Below are 16,433 nucleotides of genomic sequence, written 5' to 3' on the forward strand. Positions count from 1 at the left end.
GTGAACTTCTTTGAAATTAGCTAAAATTTCCTTTACAAGATAGTATAATACATAGACTATTTTTTATCAATGTTCCACGTACAGAAAATGTACTATTTTTTTTCCATTTTACACACAGTGCATTGACTGTCAATTAGTTATCCAAATTTTCTGTTCCCTATATTACTGTTTTGCTACTTAATCTGGTGGTTTCTTAAAGGTATCATTGTGACCTTACAAATTTCTCCTTTGAATTCTATCTTTTTCTTCATGAATCTCAAAGCTTATGAGCTCATAAGGAAGGCTTAAAGCTACTATATTCTTGGTGGGTTATTAATTTAATCTATGAGAAAAAGTCATCTTTTAAAAATTTTTTTGCTTTAAACTTTATTTTGTCTGACATTAATTTTGATACACATTTCTGGGTAAAGAGGCAATAAAACCGCTTCCCCTCTTGCATGAGCAAGTGATGTTCATCTAGCTTTCTAGCACTAGAGCCACACTGTATAATAAAATAGACACTAGCCCCACATGGCTAATGGCTGATACTGGACAGGTCAGAAAAGACACCGCCATCATTGCAGAAAATTATTTTGAAGAGCAATTATTCTAGGAAGTTGAGTTTAGGTTTGATTAGCTTACCCTAGAACCAGAATTCCCGTATCAAAAGTATGCACATTTAAAAATGACACATATTCTAAAATTTTCTTCAGTGTGTGAGGTCAATTTACACCTAATCCATTAGTATATAAAAGTCCAATGTTTCTCAAGAAATGGTATGATTTGGTTTAATTTGGACTTATTTGATTAATAAAATTAAACATGTTTTTATATGCTTATTTATCTTTTGTAACCTGTCTACTTACATTTGGTTTAGAGATTAATATAACTTAAGCACAAATGCTAGAAAACTGTTACCATTACATTTCATATATTATTCATTCTTATAAAAAGTAAAGCACTTTATTCAACTTTTTAAATTTTACCTCATCCAAACAGTTGACACGGACATTCTTGCTGGCTAATAGTGTTCCGGCTTCTTGGACAGTACCTTTAAAAAAGAAAAAAAAGGAAGGAAGGAAGGAAAGAAAAAAAATGCAAAATAAGGTTATTTATCATTACGACAGAAAAAAAAATCTATCATCATGGAAACAAATGTTAAAGGGTTATATGTAAAATTAAAACTAGTCTGGTTAGATCGTTAAGAAATAAAGCATCAACACATAGTATTTTTCCACCAAATAATTATCCAGAAGAACAGATTTATAGAAACTAAAATAGCTCCATCTTGTTTTTACTTCCACTGACCTTAGGGTATATTAAATTGGCCATATTTTCCTTTTGGCAATGATACAATAACCACAAAGCATAAATAAGACTTAATACTGAAATCTTGAAGGGCATCTAGTCCAACCCACCATCTAAACCTTAAATTCCAGTCAATCTAATAATTGGAGTTCTAAGTACAGTCAGTATTTCTATACTCTGTCATCACGAGACCCTGTGAATTGATGGCAGCATACTTATAATAGAATTCTTGGTTTAGAAATGCTTAGGTAAACATTTCTTTGAAGGCTGGTTCCATAGAAAAGTGCCTTATGGTCAGTACTCAGACTGTCATAATGAATGTCCTCGAACATAAACCTGAAGGTTAGTCCTTTGTAAATTTGGAAATAAGCTATAATTGGGCCACAACCGTCAGGTTTTTCCAGTCTTCTGTAAGGCATACTGAAACAATCAAGTAGTTGCAAGAGAGAATGTTGCTATTATCATCGTTAATAATAGTCAGCTACTCGTTCTGCCAAAAAATTTCTGATTTGACGGGGAAAGGAACAATGAAATTGAACGTTCTCAGGAAGAAAGGAGATGAGCTTCTTCTCCACAAGGACATAAAAGAATAGGAGCATCCCACAACTAGGAGTTTTTTCTTTCAGCTGAAAATTACAGTTTAAGAACATGCTAAAATCTGCTAGTTTTCCAGAGTTAAATGTGGAATGCAGAATAAAGATTAGTATGCTTCTCTCTCCCTCACCTGCTCCTTAGGCAAGTCGTCTGGTTGCCTCACACCAACAGGGAACAGAGAAATGTCTCCTAGATTGACAGAGAAATAGCTCTGCTGGGGAAATGTGTCAAGTGAATGATCTACAAGTCCCTGGATTCTGACAGCACTATCTTGTAAATAGTGCATTTTTCTGACCCTGTACTCCATCTGAGGGCAGTTAGTATCACGGGCTGAAGGGCTACGGAATGAATGGGGGAAAGCTCTCAAGCATAAGGAAGTTCTATGTGGAACTTATCCATATCTGGCCTTCTCATCAGAGACTTTCTCCTACATCTTTAGAAAGGAATGAAAATAGAACAAAAACTCCGGCACCTCAATTTCACTTCAGGGAGATGCTTTGGCTGATTTCCATTATCCACTGAGAAACGACTGAAATGATGTTCCATCTGATCCGGAGATGTTTACACAGGAAAGGGAGAATACTATAGGGGCTGTGAGCAGGTCAAAGCATGCTCCGTGTTGGGAGAGGGTGGGGGTTATAATAATAAACATTGGGCTCACGTGAGAGAACAGGTCGATAATTCTACAAAATGTTTAGCCCAATGGCCAACAGTCTAAGTTAAATCTGTCTTGTCAGGAAGCCATTTAAAGTAAGGAAATTAAGATGAGGCATGCACACATATACCACTGAATATCAGTTAGCCTTTTAAAATACAGGGACCAAGATGAAAATTTTTTTCTCAAACAAATTTTGGAAAATAGATGAGCAAAATACCCAAAGAAGAAAAACTTGTGATGGACTTCTAATTTTATTTTCCTAATTTAATGACATCAGTAGAAAATTATAGAAGGTTTAGAATACACTTAAATATGCACCATTTATCGTATTTTATACCTCAATATAGTTGGTTAAATAAACCTTATTGTCTAAGCCTATTTCATAATTCCTTTTATGTAAATAATGAAAAAAAGTAGTAAATTCATTACTTTCTCATTAAGTCCACAATCCCAGAGATTTCAGGTACTAAACAAGTAATGAAGATCTTCTGGTTTATACCCTTAAGGAAAGTTTAATTTATTTTGAAATAGTGCTTCCTCAGTGCTTAACAAAAAAGATATCAGAACTTAGAAGAATGGGTCAATCTGCATGTAATATAAGCCCACTGGATGTGCTTCAGTGATTTCAATTTTCTCTTCTTAAATGTCATTGAATGGGTGCCATCATTAACTATGATATGAATGGTATATATGAAAGAACTCAGTTTTATCTGGAACTTCTTCTTGGCATTTCTAACAAATATACACTCTATAAACTACCTAGCATATGAATTCACTTGAAGAAGAAATCATTCTAAAAATGTCCAGGAGCAATGTGTAGTATTCTCTAGATGGTTAAGTATCACTCACAGTCTGCTTAACTTCTGAAGGCTCTGACTGACTGAAGAGAGATACTCAGTAATTTGCTGAGTTTATTTTGGATTGGCCAAAATGACAGGTCATACTTGGCCGAAAATTTATTGTCAGTTCCAAGTACTAGTGCTGACTAATCTAGTACTTCCCAAAGTCGAGAAATATATTAAAGGGGAAAAAAAAGAATTAAGAACTCTACCCACCCACTTTAAAAAAATGTTTCTTATGAATATAAATATAAACTTTGCTTAGGACCTTCATTCCATTGTAAACCAAAAAATATTTTACAAATTAAATGCACACAAAACTACAAAATCAATAACATTTAGAATTTAAAATGAATTTAACTTGATAGATGATACTGTGAGGCTGAAATTAAAATGCCTCTAGAAGTGACTATGGTATGGACTGCTATGGTTCTGGTTTCATTTTTTGTTTAGTTTGTTTTCTTTTCTTTTTTTAAATTTTATTTATTTGACACAGAGAGAGGGAGAGAGAGATCACAAGTAGGCATAGCGGCGGGCAGAAGGAGAGGGAGAAGCAGGCTCCCCACTGAGCAGGGAGCCCGATGTAGGGCTCGATCCCAGGACCCTGGGATCATGACCTGAGCCAAAGGCAGATGCTTAACCAACTGAGCCACCCAGGTGCCCCTGTTTAGTTAGTTTTCAAGTCCAGTGTATTTCTAGGACTACAGGCCAAATGCTATCTCTCCTTTGCCACTTATTTCCTGTGTAACACTGGACAAGTTATCTAACTTCTCAGTTCCTCAGTTTCTGTGTCTATAAATTGGAGATCACTGTCTTTACCATAATAACAGACAAGACAAATAGCACTTTAAATGCTTTACAGACACTAACTCATTTGATCCTCCCAACAATGTTAACCAAGGAGAACCAGAAGCTCAGAAACAGTAACTTGCCCAAGGCCACATCACCAGCAAAATGATTGTGGTAGGATTCCAAATCAGACCTGCATGGTGAACCAACACCCCATGTAGTCTCTCATCATGCTGTTGCTTAAAAATAATTCCTAGCTCATCAAGATCAAATGTATCAACACATGTAAAGTGCTAAGAATTATGTGGCTCATACCAACATTCAATAAAGGCTGACTATAGTTGTTATTTTCTCATATCTCCCATTATTTTTCTTTAAGAGTACAGTGATGTCCCAAGGACCTTCACTTGACAAGAATGTATCACAGACTTAAGTCCATCTCAGTTATTTTCTCATGGCTTGGGCCAATGAAATTGGTGAACCACGTTGTCTCAGCTCGAATGCAACTTGATGTCGTGTGGACCTAGAAACATCATAGTACTAACCAGACTAAACTTGACATTAATTCTCTTTTACACCATCTTTAAAATAAAAACTGGTGTACACCTAAGAAAATATCCAAGGATCGCCCCCCATCCCTTCCAGAAACCCACTTTATAAAACTGCTCACTTGTTTATACTTTGAAAAACTGATAGCTCTGGACTGTTTAAAAGCAGAATGTGTGTGGATTTTGAGTGGATCCTGTTTCCTTTTGCCCAGCACAGTACCTGGCACACAGCGGGGGCTCACATGTTTTTTGAACTGAATCCCAGAGCCACTGAGGGAAGGGAGAAATTACCCAGAGATAGGAAGAACAAAAGACTGCAGTGCCAAAAAGGTCGGCCAGAACTGTGCAGAACAAACAATAAAAGCATCAACTCCATGTCCCACAGTTCTAGGCAAAGAAGACTTACGATAAATGTAGCTGTGACTGACTTAAAATTGTTGAGATCAGATGAGGTGGGCTCAGCTCATCAGCACCTGTTGCGTTCAAATACGATTTTTTTTTCTCTTTTACATTTAGACTTCCCTTGCCAGTATGAAGAATAAATTTGCCTTACTCTCTGGGGGATGCAGATTTGAGTCTGGCTGCTTAAAAGAAAGAAGACTGGAAACTGGGAAGCCTTTGTGCTGCGATAACTGGCCTCTCTGCCATTCCAGGGCAGATGTGGCTATCTCACTCTTGAGCGTCAACCAACCACCTTAACTCTGTCCGCAGTCCCACCCATGCCCATCCCCGAGCAATGACTGTGCAGGAGAAGTCACGTAGTCACGCTCTTGGCACCTGCCAGGTAACGGGACTCAGCAGGGAACTCCTCTGGGACACCCACTCGGGGACTGAAGGAGAAACATGGCTTCTGGCTCGTCCCGGCGGCCTACATCTCCCTCCCCAGCACCCGAAGGGGCGGAAGTGGGACAGGCGTTGGGAGAGTGGAAGGGAAGGCGCAGAAGAGCGCCGGGAGAAGATCGAAGCTGTGCTAAGTGCGCCGAGGGCTGTGGACGCCTAGTCTACCTCTTCGCTTCCCTGCGGGTTCCTGCGGGGGCCGGGGGCTTCTGGAAGGAAGCCGGGGAGGCCCGGACGCAGAACCCTCAATGTAGCAAATTACAGACCTAGTTCTGTGCCCTTATAAAGAACCCTTCTCCTTAGGAGTTCCCTCCACCCCCAGGCGGGGGCGGGGACAGCTATGGGATCCAGATCTTTCGGCCTCCGGAAGTCGAAACGGCCCTTTAGACACCCTTCTAAGAACCTGAGGCCACTGTCGCCAAGACAGACTGTGGTCAAAATCACCTGGAGAGTTTCGAAGAATCCGCACCATGGGACCCACACACAGAGGTCGCTCATTATAATCTAAGCTGGGACCTGGAAATGTGTATCTTTCCAAAGCTGGTCTGGGAGACGAACCCCTGCAGCCTCCGCTCTTGTCCCAGCGTCTCGTCCCCCTCCTCTCCGCCCCCGCAACCGGTGCCAGACCACTGGGAGAAACGCTATTTCCCGGTGCGAGGCCACGAACCTCGCACAACCGCAGTGGAGGGTCAGCCCGGCCAGGGGCGCCCCCAGGCCTCCGCCACGCCCCCAGACCAGGCAGGCAGCGCCCCGTTGCAGCCCAGCACCCATACCTTTCCCGATGACTTCTAGCAGCTCCTTTTCTTCCTGGGTCAGCTCGCCTTTCGTTATATGAACCATTGCTCCCGCCAGCTTGAAGATGATTGTCTCTTTGGAGGTATTAAAAAGAAACTGTGTGTGTGTGTGTGTGTGTGTGTGTGTGTGTGTGTGTGTTAGGAATGACAACCGCAATGGGGCAACTCGAGACCAGGACGCTGAGTAGCCAACCGCGGAAGCATTCGAATTCTCTCCTCCCTCCCGCGGGCTGGCGAGCAGCTGGCGAGCTCCGGCGAGCCGGGAGGTCTGTCGCTGCAAGCCCAGCGACAGTCACCGCCCGCCCGCGCGTCATTGGCCAGGCCGGGAGGAGGAGCTGCAGGAGGCGGCAGCGAGAGACTCCTACTGGAGCAGCCTGGCAAGGAAAAACCCAATGGAGAAAATCAGAGGGGGGAATCAAATTCCTCTTCCACGTTCCCCACCCCCTTCCTGCGCTCTGTTCAGACATTTAGACACACGCAATATTTAAATTCTCTCTTCAGAAGTTCCGGGTCCGCCCATGGCTGCTCGGGGCGTGCAGAGGTCCCTTGGCTGTCTCCACAAGCCCCCACCGTTTTCCCAGGAGTGGCGCAGCCCGGGCCGGGGGCGGGCTGGGAGGCGGGGCGGTGCGGGAGGCGGGGCTGCGCCGGGCTCTGTGGGTCGATGTCAATGTGTCTGTCCTTCACTCCTCCATTGTCTGCCGCCGCCACTGCCGCGGGTGCCACCGCCGCTGCCGGAATCGCCGCAGCCTGCAGCCTCGCGCGTCGCCGCTACCTCCTCGGACAGGTGAGAAGCAACCCAGATGGGACAGGGGAAGCCTGTAAGGCTGCGGGAACCGCGGCCGCCGCCCCGCCGGGGGCTTCCATCCGGGCGGGAGCTGGCGGGCAGGAAGCATGTGCCTGCTGGGGTGGCTTCTTGTCCCCCGGTGGGGAAGCCTGCCCTCTACCCCAGTACCATCGCATATACTGCGTATCAGTACCCCAGATTGAAGATTCTCCACTTGCCACATTTGGCCGCACGGGGAGACCCTGGGACAGCGAGCCGGCGGGGGCGGGCCACGCGGTGGGAAGCGGCGGGTGCATATCGTCTCGTGCGTGGCACCGCCAGATGTGGCTTCCCAGAGGCGGGGACTGGGGCTTGGGGCTAGGGGTGGGATGGGGAGGAGCGCTCCCCAGTGCGAGCGAGGTGGACGCATCATGAGAATAGTCTCTGAAGAAGGTATTTCTCTTTTGGCAAGCCTCGACCGTCAGCCACCCCCTTACCCCCCTACCCGCGCTGTCCAAAACACACACACTACTTGTCATCTCTGGCCTCTGTGGAAGCTACAGAAGAAAACCGGATCTGATCGCCCTATGGTGCCTGTTAAGGATGTTTGGAAGCAATTTACACTTAAACTAATACTTCGTTTATGAGAGATGGCCTGGGGGGGAAGGGGGAAAGGAGGGCCTCTGCTCTGCTAGAGTTCCCAGTCTCTTTGTAACTCAGATCTTGAGGTTTATGGAAATAGGGAGGGGAGGGGAAGGGGGCGGAGATTAAATTGGTGTTGCTGTCTATATATAGTCTTAGATTAGCCTCTTAATCCAACCTTGATTCAACTGTAATATGTTGCCTCGAGCTTTGAGCTTCCACCATAGGTAGCTAGGAGGTAAAGGCAAGTGTGTACCCTCTTGTGGCTCAGAAGCAAGACTTGCTGGCTAATACGAAGTCAGTCATTCCTCCAGGGCGCGCATCCGTAACATATTTACGGCCTCAATGAAAGCTTCTTTAGAAATTAGTGTTTATGTGTTACTGTTGTTTCTCTATGGACTAGTATTGATTTTTCTTCCTAGACCCATGTACTTCAAAGAGAAATACTTGAATAATCATCTAGACTTTTTTGTTGAGCATCCCCACCACCCTCTTTCTCTCCACAGTGCCATATATGAAATGAAATGCATTTTCTTCTGGCCTTATGCCTTCGATCTTTCTTTCTTTTCTTTTCTTTTCTGCTTTCCTTTTTTTTTTTTTTTTTTTTTTTTTTGGCATTCACTAACACTTCTGAAATCCTGGAAGATGTTCATCATTATTTCCTGCATTTAACAAAATCTTTTCTAAACTCCAGCTGTTTTCTTTTTAAGGCTTCATCTTTACAGGCTGGGGCAGATCTGAGCCAGAACATCTCACATGAAAATACTTTGTAATTATTCTTCTCAATGTATAACAAAGAAACTGTTGTTTGATGATGCTTTAATAATGATGCGGCTTGTTCAGACACAAGTAGTAAGGCTTTTGAGAGTGACCAATATTTTGTAACACTTAAAATGTTGTTACTGCCACAGTTATAATTGATTTAAAACACAGAATCATGCAGAAGAAACCCACTAACCTAAGAAAATGCTTGTAGAGTAACCTCCTCTAACATGTAACCGAACATCTTATGGTGGATGTGTGTCCAGAATTGGGTACTTCATTGCCAGTATTTCCATCTCTTGTGCCACATTGGGGCCATGGTTACTTGAAGGTCACACCTGTTTGTCTCACTGAAGTTGTTAGTTCCTGGAGGATAGCAACTTGTTACCTATTTTCTTGGTGCTTATTGGCATCTGGTTGATATTTAGTCCTCTGACTATATGACTTCAGTACATTTAGTCAGTGCCATTTAAAGACAAAAACTAACATCTACAAAGAAATGCAGATAAATAATATGTTGTTTAAATTCTTAGAAACAGATGTGTAATGGATAGCATTCATCAGATGGATTAATCATTTTGTACAGAGTAAATATTTAATGTAGGAATAAGATTAGCTAATGAGCATACCTTAAAGTTGATCAAGGAACTTTTCTTGTACTAAGAATGTATTAGAAGTTTTATTGGTAATAAAATAGCTGCCACCTACTTATGGAGTATTTAATTTGTGCCAGATATTCTAGCAGATGCTTTCTATGGGATTAAATTTAACCATTGTTAGAGTGACCTGAATTAGCCAATGTAATCTCTCTCTCGGCAAATAAGAGGACAGAAACTAAAAGAACTTAATAAATTTGCCCACCAGTTAGGAAGTGTCAGAGCCAGAATTGGAACCCAGATGTGTCTCCAAAACCTTTTCTCTTTCTACGATTTTCCGTCTATGTGGCTGGCAGTAAGGGCGAAATTATATATTCTTTCCGCTAACCAATAGATAATACATTCACGTGGTTCAGCATGCCACAGGTACAAAAGCCTCCTCCCTACCTCTTTTACTAGTCTTTTCTCTGCATGCCCTGCAACCACTGATATCTGTTTCTCTCATATCCTTCCTGAGATATTTTATGTGTTAATGGCTTATATGTATATTCCCACTTTAGGACAGAAAATGGAACATAGAAACAGACTTCCACACTGCATAATAATATTTGCATGATGCTTCGGTCTCTCTTCTGTTTCTTTTGTCACCTTTTTAAAAATAATGTTTTCTGAAACGTCTGAAATTTTTGTGTCTCCTCTCTTTTCTATTACTGCCACCCTAGACCTCTTCTGGCCCATTGCTGTGAATTCCTAAGTAGCCTGCTTCTCTCTCACCTCGAGCCCATGCGCTTATTCAAGGTGCCACCAGTTCAGTGAACCTTGAGCACCCATCATCCCCCCAAGGATGAGACATACTCTGTAAAGACAGAATTGATTCACTTAAAACGTGTGAATAGCTTTCCACTGGCCACAGAACAGAGGCCCAGTTCTTGCTTGGAAGGCTCCATCTTCTGGTCCCAGCCTGCATTTCCAGTCAGCCAGCCCCTCCCACACACTCTAAAGTCACCACACTGCTGGGTCCCTCACATGCCAGTAATTTCCACCCCTTTGTCCTGTTTTTCTCTTCCTGGAATGCCCTCCCTTCCTTCACCACTAAGTCTCTTGTCTTCTCCTCAGATCTGATGGACTGCTCAACTTTCAAAATACCACTTTTTTTCATGATCACCTTTCCCACCTTATCCAGTGAGGGCATCACAGATGCTAGGAAACACATTTCTTCTTGCGTTTGAGGGAGATAAGTAAAAATCTTTACACAGGAGTCGCTGGTACCATTATTGGCATGCTCTAAGCCTCTCCTACCTTCTTAGGAGCCCTAATGCCTCCCCACCCCAATCATTGCTTCTTCCTCTGGCTCCCCATGAAAATACCTGAAGCAGTACCTTTTCATGACATGCTGGTATAGTTCTTATGAATCTGTTTGACCCCATCTCCTCAACTCTGAATTAACTAGGACTAATTTATGCTTGTTTCTCAAAATCGTATCCCAGTGTCTGGCACCTAGTGTATACTCCATGCTTGCTGATTTGAATTTAGTTTGCTCTCTAAGTTATTTTAGGTGGATTTGTTTCCCTACTTGACTAATCCTTCCTGGCCATGTGAGATGATGTGGCACCGAGCACACAGAGCCATAACCAAGGGCAGAAGGTCTTTAAATGTTTCGTTCTCAAGCTTCTTGACACACTGATTGATGAATGCTGTCAACCAAGAAAAAAAAATGGTTGATTTGCACATATTACAGATTTTGCATACCATTCCAGGATTTCCCCCATTAAATCCCCAGACCTCCAACTCTCTGCTTTGAGAGATTGCTTTTTCCTTTTCTTTGCAGGGGAATAGCTCATTTTTGAGCATTGTATCTTTCCGGGTAATGTTTCCTTGACATTTGATTTTCTTAGGTACATTTTTTGACTGAGAGAGTATTTGATGCTATTATGGAATTTTTTTTACATTTGAAAAAACTATTGTAGATATATTTTTAAAAGATTCCTTGTCTTTTAGAGATATGTATGGAATTATTTAAGGAGGGAAGTATATGACATCTGAGATTTGCTTCAGTATAATTCTGTGACCATGGAGGACAGACACTGAGTAAGAGTATTAATAAGGAAATTGACTTGTTAACACTTGAAGCTGGATGATGAGTACATTGACTTCATTAAACTGTTCTCTCTACTTTTGGGTATGTTTGAACTTTTCCATAATGAAGTTTTTGAAAGGAGAATTTGGAAGTATTACAACCTCTAAAAATTGTCATTGTTGTTTAACAAAGCAGAAGAAATAATATGAATACAAATGTTCTTTCTCTATACTTGGGGTTTAGCTTATGCAATTATTCATTTAATGTTAAAAGAGTTACACCTCAATCTGCAGAGGACTGTCTTGTGAACAATGCATTTCCATAAACTTTTCATATCACATTTTAGCTTCTCCACAAAACTAAAAGGTAGGTGGCATTGCTCAGTGCTTGTGTCACAGGCTTATGAATATCTCACTGGAAGCTAATTTTCATCTTTTCTGAAAAATGACAAAGTAATTTGCAGACAGCCTGAACAAAGGGTACGAAATATTTAATTTAACTGAAAAAAACAAGATATGAATGGAGATACTGGTTTTCTTCTATGTCTCCTAAACCATTTCCCAAAAAAGAAGTACCAAAACTGTTGTGAGCAATATCAGCATTGTTAGGACAAGTATATTAATGTAGGAATAGAAGGGCCAGACAGAACTTGTGCCTACAGGAGTCTTACTCAGGATTTGCTTAAACTAAATGCTTATTTTCACAGTTACTTCCTGGATTCTTACAACTTTGTAACTTAATATTTCCTGATGTTTATGTTTCTTTTCTTATGTTTTGGACTTTTTAAATGTTAATGTTTCCCAAGGCCAACATGGACTTTTTTGTATCATTTTTGACATATCTTCCCAGACTTTGAAGGATTTTTGAAGATTTACTTAGCTTCAAAGTGAAGTAGTCTAAGGACAATGTAGCCAATCCATTATCACTGCCAGATATTGTTGAAGCAGAGATTAGAATATCTCCAGCTTCAACTCATATTTATATTAACTATATTGCTTTGCATTTTAAAACTCTAGGCCTGTGCCTCTTATCTAAGTATAACAGAACTGTTCCAATAATTAAAAATAGAAAGCTATTTCTGCATCAGAAGGAAAAAGTATTCCCTTTAATTCCCAATTAATACATTTAGGCTAGAAAATTGGTGGTTTTGTCTTTTGCCATTTGATTGTCTATTGTGCAATTGTGTTAAACCCAGAAGACAAAGCAGCCCTTTAAACTACATTGATCACCCTCTGAGCAGAATCTCTTCCTGGTCTGTTGATCGTGGAGTAAAGCAGGCCCAATAAGTAGCTTCTTCTGATCTGGTAGGAAATGATTATGGATGGTCTCTGGGAGACAGCCAAGCACAACCAGAGCTCTGGGAATTGGAGGGAGAAAACCATGGCTCCAGCTTCTGGGATGAAATGTATTTTCCAAAGCAATCTCCCTTGCTTTCAGTTTCTTCATATATATAAAACAGAGATGCTCACCAAGCTTATAGGGTGACTTTGAGGATGCTTGAGGATACCCTGTACTGTAAAATGTTATATAAAAGCAAGTTGTTACTTTTAGGGCCAATTCTGTCATTTACAGTTGGGAAAAACACAATTATAGGCCAGTTGATAAAACATTTCAATATAAAATTGTATTGACATTAGTATTTGCTATACACCTATCTTCCTCGATTTGGGAAGATAAAAATTATTTTGTTAAAGATTCTGTTTATTTGAGAGAGAGAGAGAGAAAGAGAGTGAGAGAGAGCAAGCAGAAGCAGTAGGGAGAAGCAGAGGCTGAGCAGGGAGCTGGACCTGTGTGGCTTGATCCCAGGACCCTGAGATCATGACCTGAGCCAAAGGCAGACATTTAACAGACTGAGCCACCCAGGCACCCCACGATAAAAATTATTTTTAAAGAGAGAGTCATAAAAGATATAATTATATCTCGGAATTGGTATGTTAATAAGAAAAATCTTGGTGTGCATCTGTTATGATCAATAAATCCCAAAGAATAAGACATGATCTTTGTCCTCAAGAGGCTTATACTATCCTTCAGGAGACAGGCCAATCCGTGGACCAGTAGGGACTGAATGAAGTAATCCTCCTAAAGCTCTGCCCTGTTTATGTCAGCCCACAGGTTAGATACCTTTGAGAACTCTTTGCTTGTTCAAGTGGCTTCCCTGGCGCCTGCCAATCTTTCAGCTCTAATTGGAACAATGTTGTTACTCCTCTACCCACCCACTGGCTTCCTGATCCTGGAATGCCCTCCTCCACCCATTTCTGCGTATCAAATTTTACTCAGATCCTTCTCAGCTCAAATGACCCCTCCTCCACACAGCCTTCAATCTCCAACCAGAGCTGTACAGACATGAGTATGAATTCCAGAATGGGTGGAGCTCAGTGGGAGGGCTAATTCCTGGAGAAAGTGAGATTTTGAACTGAGTCTGGAAGGATTGGTGAATTTGGCAAGCCAGAGAATGGACAGCATTCCAGGGAGAACAACCCCCTAGAAAAACAATTATAAAAAATATTATAACATTATAAATATTTATAAGATAAATATGGGCTACAGTTTCACAGCCAACCATACTGGAACTTGCAATGATTTCACTCAAAAACATGTTTTCCTCAATGTGTCAACTTTTTAAGATCATAAAAGTAGTAGATTATATTTTAAAGTACACTTTGATGGTGTTCTTGCTCTCAAGTACTTTATAAAATGTGATATCACATGTTTCAGACTAAATTCAAAATCACAAACACCTGTCTTCTGCATTGGTGTTAGCAGGAAGTTGATAATAGATATTAAAACAAACAATGGAAGAGAAAATCATACATCTATTAGAATATTTTGCCCTTAATTACACAGTGATTTGAAATTATTCAAAATAACTAGAATATAAATAGCTAGAAAATAAGTAGGAAATTCTTTGTGAGGTTTATTTTTTAAATAAAATCTATCTGAATATCTAATCCATGGAATTATTTAAATCTGTACCTTAAAGAAATTTTAGGACTTTTTTACTCTTTCAATTTGACTTTTTTCCAATCAGACTATTCCGATTTTTTTTTTTCCTACTTTTACTCAGTGGAATGCTGAAACAGTTAAACCCAAGAGATAGGACAGGTATTTAATAATCAGATTAATGTGAATCATTTTAATGCAGGATTGTGGTTGTCATTAGGAGTTTCAGCAGCATTTTCCCTTGGTATCTATTAGGGAATAAAATACTTGATGGTTCAGAATAATTTTTGGATTTTTAATATAAAATGTGCAAATATTAGCAGGATATACACAAGAATACTTTTCATTCTTAGCTCACTCTAATGTTGCTATTGATGTCATGGGTCTCTTTAGTAAGTGTTTTTTGGGCAGTTAAATGCCAAGTGGAATGATTTGACTTGTTCTGAATTTGGCATGTGTTGAGTGAAGAGTGCCAAAAAATGTTCTGATAGTCATATTTGTAAACCATCTATTCTGATAGTCATATTTGTAAACCATCTATTTTGAAAATAAAGGTTTAGGTAACTTACTGAATGAACTATTCTTTTGGCAAATGCCAAAGAGACAATGCCTTTGTTATTCTTTCTTGATTTTTAATATCAGGTGTATCTTTTGTTTATGTCAAAAAAGAAAAATATAATGATAATATGTAAAAAAGCATAATGCCCCACATTAATATTGAAGATAGTGTTTTGGGGCACCTGGATGGCTTAGTCGGTTAGGTATCTGACTTGGGCTCAGGTCCTGATTGCAGGGTCCTAGGATCGAGCCCCGCACTAAGCGGGGCGCCCACTCCTCCCTCTTCCCCTGCCCCTCCCCCGACTTGTGCTAGTGCTCTCTCTTTCTCTTTCTTAAATAAATGGGTTCTTTAATACATACATACATATATACATAAATATAGTGTCATTTTGGGCTGCCTTTAATTTTCTTAATTATGCAAATAATATTTTAGTAGGAAAACAATAACTTAAATCTGTGAAAGATGTAGAATTATATTTTGTCTATTCATATTTCAATTTATTTTTATGTTAGATGAGGACTTTCAAAAAACAGTTAGATGTACTGTTATCTTTGAAGACTTCTAAATAAATCATAATAAAACCCTCAGGCAGAGGTAAGTAATAAGAAGGAATACCAACTCTTATAACACTGCAGAGAATACATCATAAGCCACTGTGAGGTGAGCAATTTTAGAATATCCTACTGTCATCCTGTTCTTGTACATTCCCACAAAGGACTTTATTACTTTTCCAAACTAACTTCAACAGCTTCCTGGATTTATGATCTTTTTTTTTTTTTTTAAGATCTTTTTTAAATCAAGTTAGTTAACATATAGTAGTATATTATTAGCTTCAGGGGTAGAATTTCGTGATTCATCAGTTGCATATAACACCCAGTGCTCATTACATCAAGGGCCCTCCTTAATGCCCATCACGTGGTTACCCCATCCCCTCACCCACCTGCCCTCCAGCAACCCTCAGTTTGTTCCCTGTAGTTAAGAGTCTCTTATGGTTTGCCTCCCTGTTTTTATTTTATTATTCCTTCCTTTCCCCAATGTTCATCTGTTTTGTTTCTTAAATTCCACATATGTGTGAAATCTTATGGTATTTGTCTTTCTCTGATTGACTTACTTCGCTTAGCATAATACCCTCTAGTTCCATCCACACCATTGCAAATGGCATGATTTCATCCTTTTTGATGGCTGAGTAATATACCATTATATATATATACCACATCTTTATCCATTCATCAGTCCATGGACATCTGGGCTCTTTCCATAGTTTGGCTACTGTGGACATTGCTGCTATAAACATTGGGGTGCATGTGCACCCTTGAATCACTATGTTTGTATCCTTTGGATAAATATTTAGTAGTACAGCTGCTGGGTCATAGGGTAACTCTATATTTAACTTTTTTTTTCTGTTAAAGATTTTATTTATTTATTCATGAAAGACAGAGAGAGAGAGAGAGAGAGAGAGAGAGAGAAAGGTAGAGGGAGAAGCAGGCTCCCAAGAAGCAGGGAGCCCAATGCGGGACTCAATCCCAGGACCCCGGGATCATGACCTGAGCCGAAGGCAGATGCCCAACCATCCGAGCCACCCAGGCGCCCCTATATTTAACTTTTTGAGGACCCTCCATACTGTTTTCCAGAGTGGGTGCCCCAGCTTGCATTCCCACCAACAGTGTAGGGGGGTTCCCCTTTCTCCACATCCTTGCCAACATCTGTCGTTTCCTGACTTGTTAACTTTAGCCATTCTGACCCATGTG

General features: G+C 40.6%; 2 protein-coding genes across 4 annotated transcripts in view; one reads left to right on the forward strand and one right to left on the reverse strand.

Annotated features, from left to right (window-relative positions):
• Positions 1-6,620, reverse strand: part of ANKMY2 (ankyrin repeat and MYND domain containing 2) — a 37,156-nt gene extending 30,536 nt beyond the window's left edge. For 2 of the 3 annotated variants that reach the window (XR_003611730.2, XM_028119530.2), the window contains exons 1-2: positions 6,326-6,619; positions 966-1,030 (exon numbers count right to left, since the gene is read on the reverse strand). Coding sequence is in view for 2 of the 3 variants with exons in the window: in XM_028119530.2 (XP_027975331.1) it covers positions 966-1,030; positions 6,326-6,392 (132 nt within the window). In the remaining variant the exon portion in view is untranslated. Of the gene's footprint in view, positions 1-965; positions 1,031-6,325 lie in introns of all 3 variants that reach the window. The other variant, XM_028119524.2, reaches the window with a different exon arrangement.
• A 373-nt stretch (positions 6,621-6,993) lies between these two features.
• The window catches only part of BZW2 (basic leucine zipper and W2 domains 2), a 61,361-nt gene continuing 51,921 nt past the window's right edge, over positions 6,994-16,433 (forward strand). Inside the window, exon 1 of the mRNA XM_028119644.2 lies at positions 6,994-7,130. The gene's annotated coding sequence lies outside the window, so the exon portion shown is untranslated. The remainder of the gene's footprint in view (positions 7,131-16,433) is intronic.

The sequence above is a fragment of the Eumetopias jubatus genome, unplaced genomic scaffold (genome assembly GCF_037043125.1).
Source record: "Eumetopias jubatus isolate StellerSeaLion01/CBP00866 unplaced genomic scaffold, mEumJub1_p1.0 scaffold_14, whole genome shotgun sequence".
NCBI classification, from domain to species: domain Eukaryota; kingdom Metazoa; phylum Chordata; class Mammalia; order Carnivora; family Otariidae; genus Eumetopias; species Eumetopias jubatus.